Genomic DNA, 17043 nt, shown 5'->3' on the forward strand with positions numbered 1-17043 from the left:
AAAAAAAAAAAAAAGTGGTAAGCAAATTTCATGAATAGTGGAAACATCACGTCAACAAACCAGCCATTCTCCCCATATAAAGTCGTCATATCGTACAGGCGAAAACAGAAATCCATATTACGAGGTATCAGTCACCGTATTGTAAAAAAATAATTAACAATTGGGAAATTATTTATATCTCAAGTTATCGATACACAGTAAGTTTATATTTCTTACTACGTGTATCTCAGTTAATTGTTATTTTTCCATACAAAGTTCAATATATCTAGAAAATCTCTAATGAAAAGTATTCACAAAGCGTTACATAAAATAACATTCAGTTGATAACAGGACAAAATTACCTCAAAGGATAGATTTACATGGAGAACATTGAGAATATACACGGACAATCAGGTGATTTGTTCCGGAATACACCAGACGCCGAGAAGACGAGAGATCATCAATACCTAAACACATTGTCAGGTGTGATGTGTATTTTGCAGCACAGTTGACAGTTATCAGGACATTTCATGTCAGGTCCAGGCGAAAACCTCTATAACCAACCTTCTAAGAAATTGATAAAGACATCGTAACAACACCATATCTCATACGAGATCGTGAAATGTCTACAGAGTACATTTAAGCGACTCCGTTGGAAAACTCTGGTTATGTAGTTTATAGATAAAGCGATCATAATAGCGGCAAGGAATTTGTGACAGCTCATCAACATTACCATTCCACGGCACCAAACATACCTAAAATAGGTTTGACGATACGAGGAGTATAGCTATAAATAACTGATCTCGGGGTCACCAGAGGTCAACTGTCAAAGAAGGCGACAGGGGTTAGGTAACACCTACACGAAGAGTGGTAGATCTGACATGGTAAGCGAAGTTCATGAATAGCGAGAACGTCACACAATGGAACAGCCGGCGTCCTCAGGCAGTTCCATCATACGGTACAGGCGACACGAGAAAGTCTCATTGTGAAGTGTCAGTTACCGTGTTATGAAGACAATGTACAAATGGGTAATTAAATATCTCCAATTAATGGTATAATTAATCATTTAAAGTCGTATAAGACTACATTAACGTTGATATTGATATAGTTATGACCTATACACCTGTATACTGATGGGGAATGAGAGGACATCTCTGGTTACCACAGGATCAGAGGCACCTACAGCGACGGCCTATAACATTCATAACTTGTATACATCCCTTATCTCAATAAAGATACCGGGAACAGGTTTGTGTTCTTATAATATTTCAAAACCCTAACGTAGATAAAACTGGAATGCTATTGCGAGATATATTACTTTATGTGGACATAAATACAAATTACACCAAGACGTACATCTATTCTTGTAATAGAGCATTTGTTGAAATGCCAAAGTCTAATAGGATTTAGCAAAATGCCAACAAATATTTTTTAGATTGGAATTAAAATATAATGTTATAGGCAAAATAGGGGGGTGGGGGCTGGATATAAAATAATTGCCGTGCAAAATATCTATCAAGAACTTGAGGTTATAGGTAAACTATTTTATATTGAGTGTGATGGTGTGATGTCACCTACGGTTTATTACGACGAACACATCCTCAAACATTGTAAAATCATCTTGAACAGTGTGGGTTTTTTTCGTAATTCTAATGATTATTTGCTTCTATTCTAACACATTTATATTGAAATTTAGCAATTCATTGTACAGGTATACGAAACAAAGTGCTACCTTACCATAAGAACCAACATCAACGACATTTTTATAATAACTCGAAAATGATTTGAGAAATATAACAACTAGAATAACTAAGAATATTTTTTTCAATGAAACCAAATTCCATCAAATGATGAGCACTATTTTTATGACGTTAAACTCTTTATTGGAAAGCTTAATAAATCTCATAATAAATAACAACACGTTTCCGTGTTTATTTTTATTTTGAAAAATGTAAAACACGACATGAGTGTAAACTATTAGACGTAACAATGAAAAATACATTTAGCTAAAGAATTGTTCTAATGAGAAAACAGTCTAAAGCTATGTTAGAAACACATTTAAAGTCGAGACATCTGACATTTATACCACACGAATTAAGATGACACCTTGTGGTAGGTTTGCCTACGTTTTAGACCATTTACTGTAACGTCTCTCAGTTCTCGTCATGATTATCAGTTTTACAAATGTGCCCAGAAAAAGAGTGCAAAGAAATATAACATAAAGTAAAAAGGTACACATTTCTCTAACTTAAGTTTAGTGATATCCATACATTTATGTATTCTAAAGAGATGGATTCAGAAAACGATTTCAATCCAAAATATTATTTGATGCACTTGCTTAATCCAAATACTGAAGAATATACTAAAGAAGTAGTTTTAGGCGAAACGAGGGGAAAAATATCGAGGATTTACTGTATATAAATGAGGGGCATTGTATCGAGTTTCCCTTCATTAATGAGGGGCATTTTATCGAGGTTTTACTGTAAATTAACGATGGGAATTATATCGAGTTTTTACTTAAATAAACGAGGGTAATTTTGAACGAGGTTTTCCTTCATTAACGAGGGCATTGTATCGAGGTTTCCCTCCATTAACGAGTGGCATTATATCGAGGTTTTCCTCCATTAACGAGTGGCATTATATCGAGGTTTTCCTCCATTAACGAGGGGCATTATATCGAGTTGTTTTCCGTAAATAAATGAGGGGCATTATATCGAGTTGTTTTCCGTAAATAAACGAGGGGCATTATTTCGAGTTTTTTACTGTAAATGCTCTCCAAACCTTAAATTATACATGGCAATTGTTAAGTGAACGGTACCGTTTTACTGCCGGACAATATCGTGAGTCCCGCCTGATGTTTATCGAAGTGACGCGATAGTTTTATTGGTCATTAAGTATGGTAGTAAACGTCACCACAGAGTCAGGCATGTGTCTAAACCGCAGTATGTAGGACAAGCTGTTTTATATTGGTTACCATAGTTACCAACCGCATACGGCAACTACACGTGCGATTCTAGTTCTGCAGTACGAATATTTATTCAATAACAAAACTCTTGAAGAAATAAAGTGTGAATTAGGTTTCCAATATTAATTTGTTTATAATTTCCAAATTTGAACTAGTTTAGAAAAAAGTAAGTTACCCATATGTTATGGTATTATCGACATCTGTATTCATTAATCAAAACTATATACTTACCAGAAAATATTTAAGAATTTGGCACATTTTCTTGTGTCATCAAGATTTTATAAATAGGATTGATTAAAACAAATTATCTGACAAATTCAGAAATAGTTATTGATTCGTAGATCAACACGGAAATGTGTATTTATTGAAATATTTATTTCAAAACAACTAAATATATGATTTAAGGATCCTTCTCCCACTTCAGCAAAAAAAAATAGACACTTCAGTTTTACATTTTAGTACAAATATTAGCCTGCTCTTGATATCTTATATAAATGTTGTATGTATAGGACAGAGCACTGTTGTTGACCTGGCAGCTTAGTTGGTTAGAGAGACAGTATTATGATCGGACCACTATAAGAGGCATAGTCTAAGCAAATTGCATGTTATACTCATAACACTACTGTGATATCTTCATTTACTTTTATATATTCATTTAATATTTGTTTCTTTGATTACTTTTTAATTATCATTTTCAAGAAAATGAATAAAGTGACTTATCAAAGATGATGTCATGCCCCAAAGCTCCCAATGAATAGTGATAGATTTGGCAGTGGTATTTGGACCTTAGCTAATAGTATATTGTAGACATTCTTGTTCGGCATTCCTGCTTTATCGGCACGTGTGTAGACAGGGTACAGCGTATATGTATACACTATGCATTACAAGCATTAATTCCATGTACAACATTAGCATATATTGACATTATATAACCCTAATGATCATTGCCTGTCGCCAGCTGTCAATCACACCAAAAGTGATCCCCCAGTAAACCACTACAAAGTGTGTAAAACAAGCACAGTCCCCTGTATTATGCATGCCACATCCTAGAAGTCATGAATAAGTGTGTTCTATATATGTTTATATTACAGACGACTTACCGCCTATACAGTAATACTGTAATTATGCCGTATTTGGCGAGCTTTACATTTTCCACCTCGGTGACCCTTAACATCACCAATGAGCCCTATAAGGACGATACAACTGTTAGCGCAGTGTAATTAATTTCGGCATAAACGTCTTGTTACCTAATGTAAAATGCCGATTTGTACGTCTTCTGTATATAATATAATTGTATCCATGTGTTGTAAAGCGCCTTATGGTACTTTTGCAAATTATATAGCGCGTTATACACATGTACATTGCGCATATTATGTATCCATTACTACATTTTTTACGTTATGGGCTCATAACATAAGTTCTTAAGCCAATGAAAATGCTTGTTACAAGCAAGATTAAATTATTAGAATATAACAGGACAGCATAGCACAAAATCAAATACATCTCACAAATATTATCCAAACGTTTACATATCAGAGAGAGAGCAACTTTTCTAATCCTACTGACTTGTGATCATTATTTATCATCAAATATGTTGATGATGTAAAGATGGAATGATGGTTATTCATTTGCTATAAAACGCGATCTACACGCATTTTGAATTATACAGACATTTTGCACACGTTTAATTTGATTGATTATCATTCCCGGAATGAACCTGTAGTAGAAATTGGGTAAAATGGTATTTAGGTTTGTTGACCATCTGCCTGTATAGACTAATTATCTATCTTAGTGTGGTTTAAACGTGTGTGTGCGGTGATGATAGGTTGCCATGGATACATACCCAGTACCCGCCGCAGTTCAGGCCACTGTCCTCCATGTTTTGAGGTGTATTGTATCCTTTCCGCCACAAACTTGAGCGCTGGACTGGCTCCATCATCTTTCCTCGACATTCCACTGATTCTAATGACGCTAGAATCACTAATATAAAAGGTAGCCTGCAACAAACGGACATCAGTAGGTCAAAATGAGGATAACATTTACACCTGCATGAGTTCACAACAGCTCAAAGCACTCAATGGACATATTCTATCAATATATTTAATTTATGTGTCACAAACATAATACATGTATATACAAAACTAAATCGATAAAACAATTTATAATAAGTATATATAACTTCGTATATTGCTTACGAGGCACAGTAAATCGTACAAAATCGCTCAAAACACTAGATTTTGATATCGTGCTACCTGTATAACCTCATTTAACCTGTCTCCGTGTACGGGTTATATGATACACGGGTAGACGCCTTCCCTTCTTGCTGTTTTTACACGAGTCATAAGTAGTCGAGATGGTCATGTAGCGCACTTGGATGAGCTCTCTGCATCGGCATCCTTTATTGTGTCACGAACTGTGACATTCATGTTAAGGGACACTTTCATGGACAAAGTAATAAACTACTATGGTGTTCAACCGTATCTGCTATTGTCTCAAATGGCAGAAGAGGAACTTGTAGTAGCTCTATTCAAAGGAACCATAGACAATCCTGATTAGGATAACAAAACTCTGTGCTAGGAATTTGCGCAAGACAGTTCTTATTTCCATTGGAAAGCAGCACAGATATATTTCAACGCTGCAGACCTAGTATAATGTAAACTTTACCAGATTGAATGTAAGGGTGAATACACCCTCCCGCAAAAAAGAATGATACAGTGAACGATCACGAAATATGTATTAACCACAATTTGTACATTGCATAATTTTTTTATTCTAAATTTTGTATTATGCACTCTCATTTTTGAGGAATAAAGAATGATGATGATGATGGCATCCTTTATTTTGTGAAATAAATACCTACTTCGTACGTTCATGAAATGAATTACGTTTTATAGAACCAATAAAAATATGCAAAAAGAATTGACGAGCTAAAGTTGTTCTAAAACAAACAAAAGGGATTTGGAATTTTGCTATGTGTTGGGAATGTCAAACTCTTTTAAATACTTTGAAATAGAAAATTTCTTTATGAAAAAATAGTTCTTTGTTTTTTTGCATTAGAGGAACACGATATTTCTAAAAACTAGAAGATGCGCTTTTGTTTGTTATTTGTGTGTGTTAAGTATGAAGGTTAGAGATTTTTGCGAAGAAATAATTTGATTGTTTTCCCTATCTATAACAGGCAGGTCCGTGTGTGTGGGTCCACGCACAAAAAAACACAGTGGATCTACTCTTTTATAACATTCCAGAACCAATATGGTTTACACTAAATGTATATCAGATAATTGCAGTTTACACGGAAAACTATACAGGTAAAGTTACATATTTTACCCAAAAGCCTTGATTGAATATGTAACAGAACAAACGTAATGTTATTTCTCAAAACGAATCTTGTTAAGACAAAGAGTCGTCTTTGAATTTATAAAGGTAACTGATGGATTGTCGGACTGGCCTCTATTGGACAGTGTGACCTTTGTGTACAGTGTACTTGTCTAGGATTAACAGGTGGGACACAGCCTAACTGTCCTAGCGACGACAAAGAATAACACACGTCTATCTCCGTCTGGGACTGCCACTCGAGTTCACCTGTACCCTTTTGTTTGGATTTGTAGTGTCGCAACAAATCGTGATAACGTTTTGATTGGCTAGATCCATATCGACATCACTAAATCAGAGATCTGATCATTTTCATTAGAGCATATGTTTTTTATTTTTTTTATTTCGATGAGTTATACGTTAATTCAGGTTTCTTCTGTACAATTTTCTGTTGTCTGGATAGAGCAACCCAACCGTATGTGATTAAAATCAATATACAGACCACACGTATCCTGTAGTTAAGTTTTGCAATCACATAAGCGGCGAAAGACGAATGTCGAAAAAAGAGACACCTGCACTTCCACACAACTCTTATTAGCAGTACAGAACCCGTCACAATGATATGTAGGAATACATTGTGTCCGTCGTGATAATGTAGCATACAGCCTTAAGTGGCATTTCAAGTGTTTTATATGTGTATAGTATGCGCATTTTTTTTTATATCGGTGACCCTTCCAGCAGATAGACAATCGTTAGCATAGCCCTCTCGAACAGTTGCTCAAGTCACCTGTATTCAAATCCAACTTTATAACGTCATATTTACGTTTATCTACCTGTGTTCATCAAACTAAAGTATCGGTCATAGTGATATGGATACAGAATTTGGTCTCGTGCCGTTACTAAATACGTCACATTATTCCTGTCACTAGGACGCTTAGCATTACATGACGTAGTGAATAATTAAGAATCAATCGCTCAAGTGACGACGATTTTTGCAGTGCTGTTCCGTCAATAACGTAAATAAAAAACAACAATAATCAGAGAACGCCTTTAATTCGCTGATCGATGACTATGCGAACATTCCGTTCGTGGAAATCGTGTTTCGCCATTTATACCACACATAAATAACCCACGTCGGTCTACGTGTTTGTGTTTGTCATTGTTTCTCTACTTTATGAGAAAATGACTTCTTTTGAAACCAGGTCGGTAAATAACCGGAAAAAAAAAGTTTATTGAAATGACACATGTTGATTGCCGAGAACGAATGTATGTGACGCAGCCTTGATGTGTGTGAAGACGTGGCTATAAATGGTGTGGCGTTTATGACATAAAAAATGGTAGAAATAGCCCTCACCTACTGCATACGATATACGACAATGTGAAAACCTTCGGGCGGTCTAGCTCGGTGAAGATTTCGGTAATTAGTCCGACATCAGATGAATTCGCGATAACACAATACTAATCTTTGTCTGAAAACCAGACTCTTATAGACATAAAGGCTTGGTCAATTTATTTTTGCACATTTTATGAAATGTTATAATCAAAACTAGGAGAGAAGATAAATAAATTCCTGGAAAGCAAACATTAAAATTAATAGACACAGATTACAAGGTATAGATTGTTGTCGTAACTGTGCGACCATTTGTTAAATAACAACTTAAACATATTAACAAATTCCTTGATATCTTTCTTTACTTTTTTTGTCAGTTTCAAGCATTTTTTTTTTTTTTATTTACGTTATGAACGATATCTTTTAAAACAACCAGCGAAATTTATCAACAAACTTTTATAATTAATTGCAAACGTTACATGCAAAACCACATTTACTGTCTCGGAAACAACATTACTGAAACTATTATTATACCGACGATCCCCAGTTGAATTATGAGGCACGAGATTAAAAACTGGCATTCCCCTCAGCCCCAACCACTTTAAAAAATAACTCCTTTTAATACGGCAGGAACTTAACCCTGGCTAGTTTGCCAAACCTTTACAAAATGCTAATCATGGCTAGAAATGTAAGCAGGATAATAGTTGCGAAATAGAGAACAAATAAATAAGAAAAAAGACCTCTCTGTTAGTTTCACTTTCTCTATAAAAAGTATCCGGAATATCTGGTTTATAAGTTCTCTTACAGAATTTTTCACGTAAAATAATTCCAATATGGCGAGTAGTTTATGTATATCGCTGGGTTTGTGCAAGGACCCGACAGCTTCGACATCTCGGTAACCTTAGATATCAAGAGTTATCGAAAGGACACCGACATATCCGGAAATCTTGGATATCCAGAATTCCCCTTAGAACTTCGACGTACCCCCAGAACTTCAAAATATCTAACGAACTTTTACATATTTCAAGGACTGCGAAATATCCCGAGCACTTCGGAATATCCCGAAGACTTCCGATATTATCCACGGTTCTCTGACATTGCCCCAGCGCTATATATGTATTTTTATTTTTTTTTCAGCATCGCAAGGATTTCAACATTTTTAGAATTGACCGCATACTTGTTTTACTTTATACCTTTTCTATCTTTTGATTGTTTGTAAAATAAATATATATAGTTCCTGATATGAATGAGCGTCAAAAATTACTGTCAAAAAATTCTATCAAAAATAACTTCATATACAGTGTTGTGCTAGGTAGGTGAGAGATTGGATAGAAGTCACGTGCTTGTTGACAAACCACACCGTTAATTAATTTAGCAACAAAATGAGAAAGAGCACGTGTCTTTAAAAAAGACTTAACATTTATTTATATATGATTTATGTCAGCCGGCGTGTTAAGTTTATGTTCACAAAGGAAACCATTAATATCTTCTATTCTATAAGGTGTTTCATTAACTAATAAAAATGTCGTAAAAGTGTTTTCTTTTTTTAGGAGATTTACAAACCAAAGAACGGAATGCTTGACTGTTGGCCTGAATTGCTTCTGTTGGCTTCTTTGTAATAAATGATTATTTTATAAGATGTTCTTGTCCCAATCCTTTCATGATATTTCCTTTGCACGGTTGTAACGTTGATTTTAAAGTACGAACTTTTATAAACAAAAAGTGTAACATTCGACAAATATTTTTTTTTAAATTGCAAAAATATTGGTATTAAAACGAACTCCCGGTTTAAAATCTTTGATACCCAATCTAATAGCTTAACTTCTATGAAAGTTCCAATCTTTTCTTTGTATGAAACCTAACCTTTCATTTACCGAGTGATTTACTTGCTTAATGAGAGACGAATAAAGAATGAGAGATAGAAGAAGAAAGAGAGATAGAAGAAAAAAGAAGTACTTACATGTTTAGTCTGTATTATTTGTCCCCAGTTACATTCCAACTTTCTGAATCTTTAGTTTCCGCCTTAGCGACCCGCACTTCGGCCCTCGTCCAACTACCTAGCCTCACTGACAAATTTCACACGGGGACTGGAACTCTCCATCTACTGGAGGTACATTTTGATGAGTGGCTCGTGCACATGAAGGCGAAAATGGTCATTTTGACAGGCGATGCCGGTTGTCATCATTTCTTCGTGAGGCTCCGACAGGGTCACCATAATGTAATACAGGTAGTTGTTGTCATCATTTTTTTTGTGAGGCTCCGACAGGGTCACCATAATGTAATACAGGTAGTTGACGAAGAGAATATCAGTTTGTATACCAGAAGTATATACATTCGCCATTAAGCTGTCTTCATTCAGTTTACTTTAATGTGAGGAATATTTCATTTTTGTCAAAGGGACTTCAACGGCACACAGTCATTATTTGTCGACATTTTTTCAATATATATTGATACATATAAAGCAAACATACCTTTTTTAGCGCAATCCAATTTTAGCGAATTATCGACCATTAAAGATAAGAGTATTGATGAAATATCACGTGCATACTTTTTTTTCAAATATACATAGAGAAGCTTTAATTAATAAAATAAAAACATCATTGCAATGTGTAAAAGAACAAAATTCAGATAAGCATTTAAGTACTATTTTTCTAGAAGTAAACTGTAACAGACAAAACGTAAGTACAATGGAGTTTGTAACAGACAAAACGTAAGTACCATGGAGATTCTAACAGACAAAACGTAAGTAGATTGTAACAGACAAAACGTAAGTAGATTGTTACAGACAAAACAAAACGTAAGTAGATTGTAACAGACAAAATGTTATTAGATTGTAACAGACAAAACGTAAGTAGATTGTAACAGACAAAACAAAACGTAAGTAGATTGTAACAGACAAAATGTTATTAGATTGTAACAGAACAAACGTAAGTAGATTGTTACAGACAAAACAAAACGTAAGTAGATTGTAACAGACAAAATGTTATTAGATTGTAACAAACAAAACGTAAGTAGATTGTAACAGACACAACGTAATTAGATTTGTAACAGATCTAACAATCTACTTACGTTTTGTCTGTTACAATCTACATATGTTTTTTTCTGTTACAGTCTACTTACGTTTTGACTGTTACAGTCTACTTACGTTTGTTCTGTTACAGTCTAATAACATTGTGTCTGTTACAATCTACTTACGTTTTTTCTGTTACAATCAACTTACGTTTTCTCTGTTACAATCTACTTACGTTTTGTCTGTTACAATCTACTTACGTTTTGTCTTTTACATTCTACTTACGTTTTGTTTGTTACAATCTACTTACGTTTTGTCTGATACAATCTACTTACGTTTCTTCTGATATAATCTACTCACTTTTTGTCTGTTACAATCTACTTACGTTTTGTCTCTTACAATCTACTTACGTTTTGTCTGTTACAATGTACTTACGTTTTGTCTCTCACAATCTACTTACTTTTTCCGTGGGTGAATTGTCTCTCGACCATTTTGCGGCTGTTTTTCCACTTGTTTCTATGGTTGTCTACTGTTCCACTGCTGTTTAGTCACGGTGACTAGGAATCGTCTATGATCCGTGCAAGATTTATCTTCAATATTTCGGAATGCTAATGAATTTCGTGGAAGACAATGCGCTAAACTTTCGAAGTATGTTGATCTAGTAAATCCATCATCCCAACGGAATTGGACAATTTAACTCCAAAATGAAAACTAAACAGGAGTCTGTATTTCTTTACACATATGTCCAAACCACACTAGTGTGGCGTTGTGTCGTATCAGCAAATCAGTATTTTGTCGGTAAACACTTTTACTTATACTGCTTCCACAAATAAGAGGAAGAAATAGGCTTAATTAATATTTATGGAAACCCGACTAATGCATTATCCATATCTTCAAAAGACGTTATGCCAGCTTAATATAACCATATCCTGCATGTATCGCCCGTAAAAACAAATTGACATACCGAACGTTTTACATTACAAGGGGAAATAACTCCGAAAAGGACTATATTGTTATTCTTGGGAAAGCACTGGCGTTAATATTTATGTTTTTGATATGATTTTGAGTTCGCGGTAAAAATTATAAACTGTTTGTGACATGCAATGGAGGAGGGGTAAGAAGAAAATTAAGAAGGAAGGAGGTGTTGAAAATCTATTTTTCTCTACCACTTTCTTCATTGTAAATAGTATTGTCGCATAGAAAAAAGGAGAAGGAAGAGGAGAAAACTGAGGAGGAGGGAGGAATTGATAATCAGTTTTTTCTTGGCAATGTTTACATTGTAACGTGTATCGTCATCTTGCATAACAATAATAATCATCGGCGTACAGATAGGCTATATCAATAATAGGATACTATGATTGCATAGCGCCCAACAAATAATAACTAAAAATGCGATGTTCAAAACTTTCATCATTGATGCCGAAAGCTAAACAAAATGGAAATTGTATGCATCACATGGTCATTGCATCGATTAGGGACTTATCTGTGGTTCCTATTGTCAAAAGATTGAAGCCCCATATCTGACGTAATCCGAACCATACAGCCCCGATTAGACATTAATAGCACATTGTTTTGTTTAAAAGGGACAGGTTTTATTAATAGATATACCATAAGTCAGAGTAACAAATATATTGAATTCGTTCTATTAGTATGGGAATTACTCAAATCCCGGTATACCTTAGACCCCTCCTAGACTGTTATTTTGTATAGCATTCCTTAGTTTTGATCACCGATATAATTGTTAGGTGTGCTGTGATAAAGCAATTCGCAGAACGATTTATGTAATGAGTACAAATTCCTTTGTTAAGCCTTAGAAAAGCACACCTTTTTCGTCGGCATGCTACTTATCATCTTTTTGCATGTAACTCAAATATTTTCGATTGAATATTTTCCCGCTGTGATTATTTTATATTTGTGCTTTGTTCTGCTAAGCCAATCGAATTATAAGAGGAAGCAAATATTAATGAACGTTTATTTCTTTTTAGAGAAACAAAACATTCGGAAACCGTCTTAAATCGTTTCCAGCTTTTCCTTTGCCGTTTGTCTCAGTATACAAATACTTACCTCTAACAGCACTAAGGAGGAACTTTTAATACAGATAGGCACGTCTATACTGATGTTTACAGACCGTTATATCCGCACGGGGTTTGAATAATTCTTGAATATTCATAATTGGCGGATTGGTCGAGTGGTAAACACTCTGGCCTTCCAAGCAGGCGGCTGGGATTCGATCCCCGAAGTTGTCGTACTCATGGATATTCAGAGGAAGTGCTTTTTTCCTGCCATCACAACTCCAACAACCCAGATGGAGTACAAATCGGTCTGGGGTGGATGTTGCGGTATCTGTGTTGTTGCATTCAAGTGAGATGGCGCTATAAATGATGCCGTTGGAAGCACGGTCCTACTACAAACAGAACAGATTACATATCCAGCACACATGCAGGCATACACACGCAGGGAGATAATAGCCAGGTGACATAGGACTAGTAGTTAGCGCCTGATAAGGCAGCTCCTGCGAATTCACCAAAAAACATATTGACTAATGTATATGCTAATTGTATTAATTGAATATCTAGTTGTAGTTGTACTATAAAACGCTTTAGAGTGGCTTATGTTAGCTAGATAGAGCGCTATAGCAAATGTTGCATATTAAATACTCATGAAACTTTAATATTTAAAAAATACATCAAATAACAGCAGTTTTTCTTTTTTTTTGAAAAAGAAACAAACCCTTTTCAAATTGTTCGTAAATGTCGTTTTAGCTGAGATCATTTTTTTCACTTTGTTAGGAAGGTTTTGTTTTCATGTATTTTCAATTAAATAGCTATGTTCCCTGAATTTCAGATTAAAACAATGTGCTATTAATTTGTAATCAGAGTTGTACATGTACGTAGAAAAAGCAAATTGGGAAAGGTACCCAACAACCCTCTGTAACGTCACAAAAATACAAATGGGGTTTAACAGTTTGTAAATATCAGGAATTTTTTTAAGTTTAATTTCGTTTTATAAAATGTTACTAATTCGTGTGATTCTGTTTATGTGCCATGTTAAAGGAACAGATCACTCCAGAACTTTGTAAACCTTGTATGTTCCACTGTTGTAGTTACCCCGATTTCCTTTCCCCATATTTACCCAGGTAAGTACTTCGTATCAAACAGTCGTACATTTCAAGGTTCCAGTGTATACTACCTATTTTATCATTGATTTTAATTTTGTTTCATCCATGTTATTCAGCATAAATATATGAGCTTATAGTGTGATCGTATGCCATGTGTAAGGATTTAAGGTCTGACGTTTGATATTGTACCTCCTGTCTTGTTTACAGTTTACCATATATGGTCACGTTAGCGGAAGTTGTCACCATACGAGATCGTAGTATTGATGTGTAGTAGGAGTAACGCTGAATCAGAGGTACACGTCATAGAGACGTATTTATGTATACACCTGGTCAATCAAATTATACATTGTAGTACAACCATAAAGTCACTCAAGTTCTAAGCTTGCGGTGTTAGCCCCTCGTCAGGGATTGCCTGGACCATTCATTGTTGATATAGATGTATACTATAGTGTAGGAGGTAACGACATAGTAGATATATACACAGTCATGGCCACTGGAATGCTACCTGCCTTACAGGAATAAATACATATAGGAATATAATGTCACGAATGGACTATTTTGTAGAACAGGTTTTAGATTCGTCACTGAACTCTAAAGTTTGCATTTTAGGACCGCTCTTGGTGGTAGTATGTATTTTCAGCGTTCAGATGGTGGTATATCCTGTCCCCGTTCAAATGGTTTACAAATTTAAAAATAAATGATCTAATGTATCCAAAAGTTTTACGTATTAGAATGTTTAATTGGCACCTGTCCTTTTGCTGTATTTTTACTTGAGCTTTGGAGCACTTTTGACATAAGTTTTTATTATCTTCCTACATCTAATGAGCCCTAAAAAGATGAAATGATCATACAGTGTAATAATAATCATAAAAATTCGAGGTTCTTATATACCACTTTATCACAACCTAGTTCGTAGGTCGTCTCAACGCGGTTCACAAATTATCCGTGGTTATAGGGGCTTTGCAACCAGCCAATACCTTTCTCAACTCCCTTGGGAGCATACAGTCGGTGCTGTTATTTCGGTGCTCACAGCTAGCATTCTACAATTCTAGCATTGCCCAACCACGTACTCATTCACAGCTGAGTAGACTGGAACAAGCGGAGTAAAGTATCTTGTTCAAAGATACAACACAATGACGTGACGTATATAAAATTTGAACTTTGTTTATAATTCAGTATCAACAAACCGGTAAAGAGGTGCTTTGTTACTTCCTATTTCTAGCGTTGATATTACTGTATGCCTTGTGGTTTTGTTGTCACTACCAGGGTTCTCGATGACGTGACATCACATCGCAGAATTATATTTACATGGCAGATGTCATCGATGAATCTGCAGACGCTTACTCTTCCGGCACACCTGGTCTTATTCTCCTTCTACCTGTTCACGAGTATTGATGTTAACATTTACTCTGTTCATATTTTGCCCTAGTTTTATCGATTTTGAGTTCGAACTATGGTTTTGTTGACACTTCAATATTCTCTTGGTTAGTTTTTTGCGAAATAGAATTATAAAAATGTATTTGGTGGGAAACATTCAGGACACCAGCACTTGTCCTTAAAAGATAATTATATTTTTCAAGTAACGTAGTACGACCATGTTAGAGGTCATTGAACTATCATTTAGATTACTGTGGGTGAGTTTATGGTGTTTGCAAAATGTAACTAAAAACTTGATCGAAAGTAAAAGATGACCATGACAACGCCGTGCTGGGTATAACGGCTTTAATCCAAGTTTACGTCGACTAGTTTTGACACATGAGACGTATCGTTATCGGAATCATTTGGAATACTCTACTATTTATGGCCGGACTCTTGTATTCCTTGTGGAATCTGTCTGCTGGGTAACACAGAACTTCGCTCAATTCAAGTTGAGCAGGCCTCAGTTTTTACAAACGTTTTTAACGTTTTGAAATCTCCTATCTTACTCGTGACTTTAAAATCATAAAAGAATTTAAAGGAACATGCTTAACTTACATGTATACTACTTTTTAAACTCTATCGGCATGGTTTATCAATAAGATAGCACTGTGGGCATCAGACCTGCACTATCGCACTGGAGCAAACACACTAACATACATGTAACACCTTTAGTACACATGCAGGCACGTCCTTAAATAACCTTTAATGTCAATAAGGTCAATTAAGAAAATTAACTTATCAAAACAAAAAAACATACGAAGCAATTTTTGTACAAATCATAAATTGTAAATACATTCTTGAATGAATATGAACATGTGGCCTAGTCTATCCTTTCCATTCGTGTCTATCTTACCTTATCCTATCATCATTTAACCCTAACCCTCCTGTCTAACCTTATTCGTGCGATACCATAAACATGCTTTATTTCTCTTCCTATGACATTGGTAACGATTACGAGAACGAACTGGATAATAAAAAGGGAAGGAATGTGCGAATTGTATTACCAGAATGTGTAGCCGGCAATTATATCTTATATGCCTTTATTGTTCCACACAATAATAATTGGCCCGCGATAGTTTTATAATTTCCCTGCAATTCCTGCAAATTTCTCATAGGTGATTTATCATACTAGTTGCCAGAGAGATTGTCGGTAGGGGCTGTCCATTCACCTTCTCTCTGGATATTCAGCTATCCTAGTCCAGTTTTGTAATTTGGTGTAATTAGTATTTTAGTATGCAAGATATATATCTTGTATGTTTTGCAATGTATCATTGATCTATTACTCAAAATATGTATTATTATTATTTTCTTTTTCTTGAGGTGATTTCCCGCAGTTTTTATGTAATATTACATTTGATATATATATATATTTAAATTTTGTTTGTTTGTTTTTTACATATTTTTTCTATGTAATCCAATTCCCTGCCTGACCAAAAATTCTACTCTGTCTACAACGTTTACCTAATTAAATGTATTGTTTTTAGTGTTCTTGTAGATATACATATATATATATATGGGGCAAAGAAGTAATTCCAACAGTGTGGACAAGTTTAGGTTGTCAAATTTTCGGAGCGATCCGGTCCTTTATCAAGACACAGTGAAACAGAACAGTTACATGTACATATACATCATATTACAAGAAGATAGAACTGATATACTATAATTAAAAACAATAGTCCCCTCGGCTAAAGACAGCCGAACGTAGCAATTAAGCTGAGAGCATCGCGGACAAGGAACGCTGATGTAGAGGACCCATTCTTGCGCAAGATGCACTATCACATAAAGTGAGTCAAAGAGAGAGAGGCAACAGAAAGAAGGGACGAGGCATCAAAAACGTTTGTATATAGTGACTGTGCAGTTGTTAAGGTGAGAGTTTTTATAATTGATTGTTGTGTTATCGGTGTGAGGAC

The 17043-nt window shown here is 35.1% G+C and overlaps 1 protein-coding gene across 1 annotated transcript in view; it reads right to left on the reverse strand.

Moving 5' to 3' along the window:
- The window catches only part of LOC110458852 (mucin-5AC-like), a 28110-nt gene extending 18471 nt beyond the window's left edge, over positions 1–9639 (reverse strand). Inside the window, exons 1-2 of the mRNA XM_021510812.1 lie at positions 9547–9639; positions 4788–4941 (exon numbers count right to left, since the gene is read on the reverse strand). Of these exons, the coding sequence (XP_021366487.1) occupies positions 4788–4941; positions 9547–9548 (156 nt within the window). The 5' untranslated portion in view covers positions 9549–9639. The remainder of the gene's footprint in view (positions 1–4787; positions 4942–9546) is intronic.
- Between the last annotated feature and the right edge of the window lie 7404 nt (positions 9640–17043).

This window comes from Mizuhopecten yessoensis, unplaced genomic scaffold (genome assembly GCF_002113885.1).
Source record: "Mizuhopecten yessoensis strain PY_sf001 unplaced genomic scaffold, ASM211388v2 scaffold1311, whole genome shotgun sequence".
Taxonomy (NCBI): domain Eukaryota; kingdom Metazoa; phylum Mollusca; class Bivalvia; order Pectinida; family Pectinidae; genus Mizuhopecten; species Mizuhopecten yessoensis.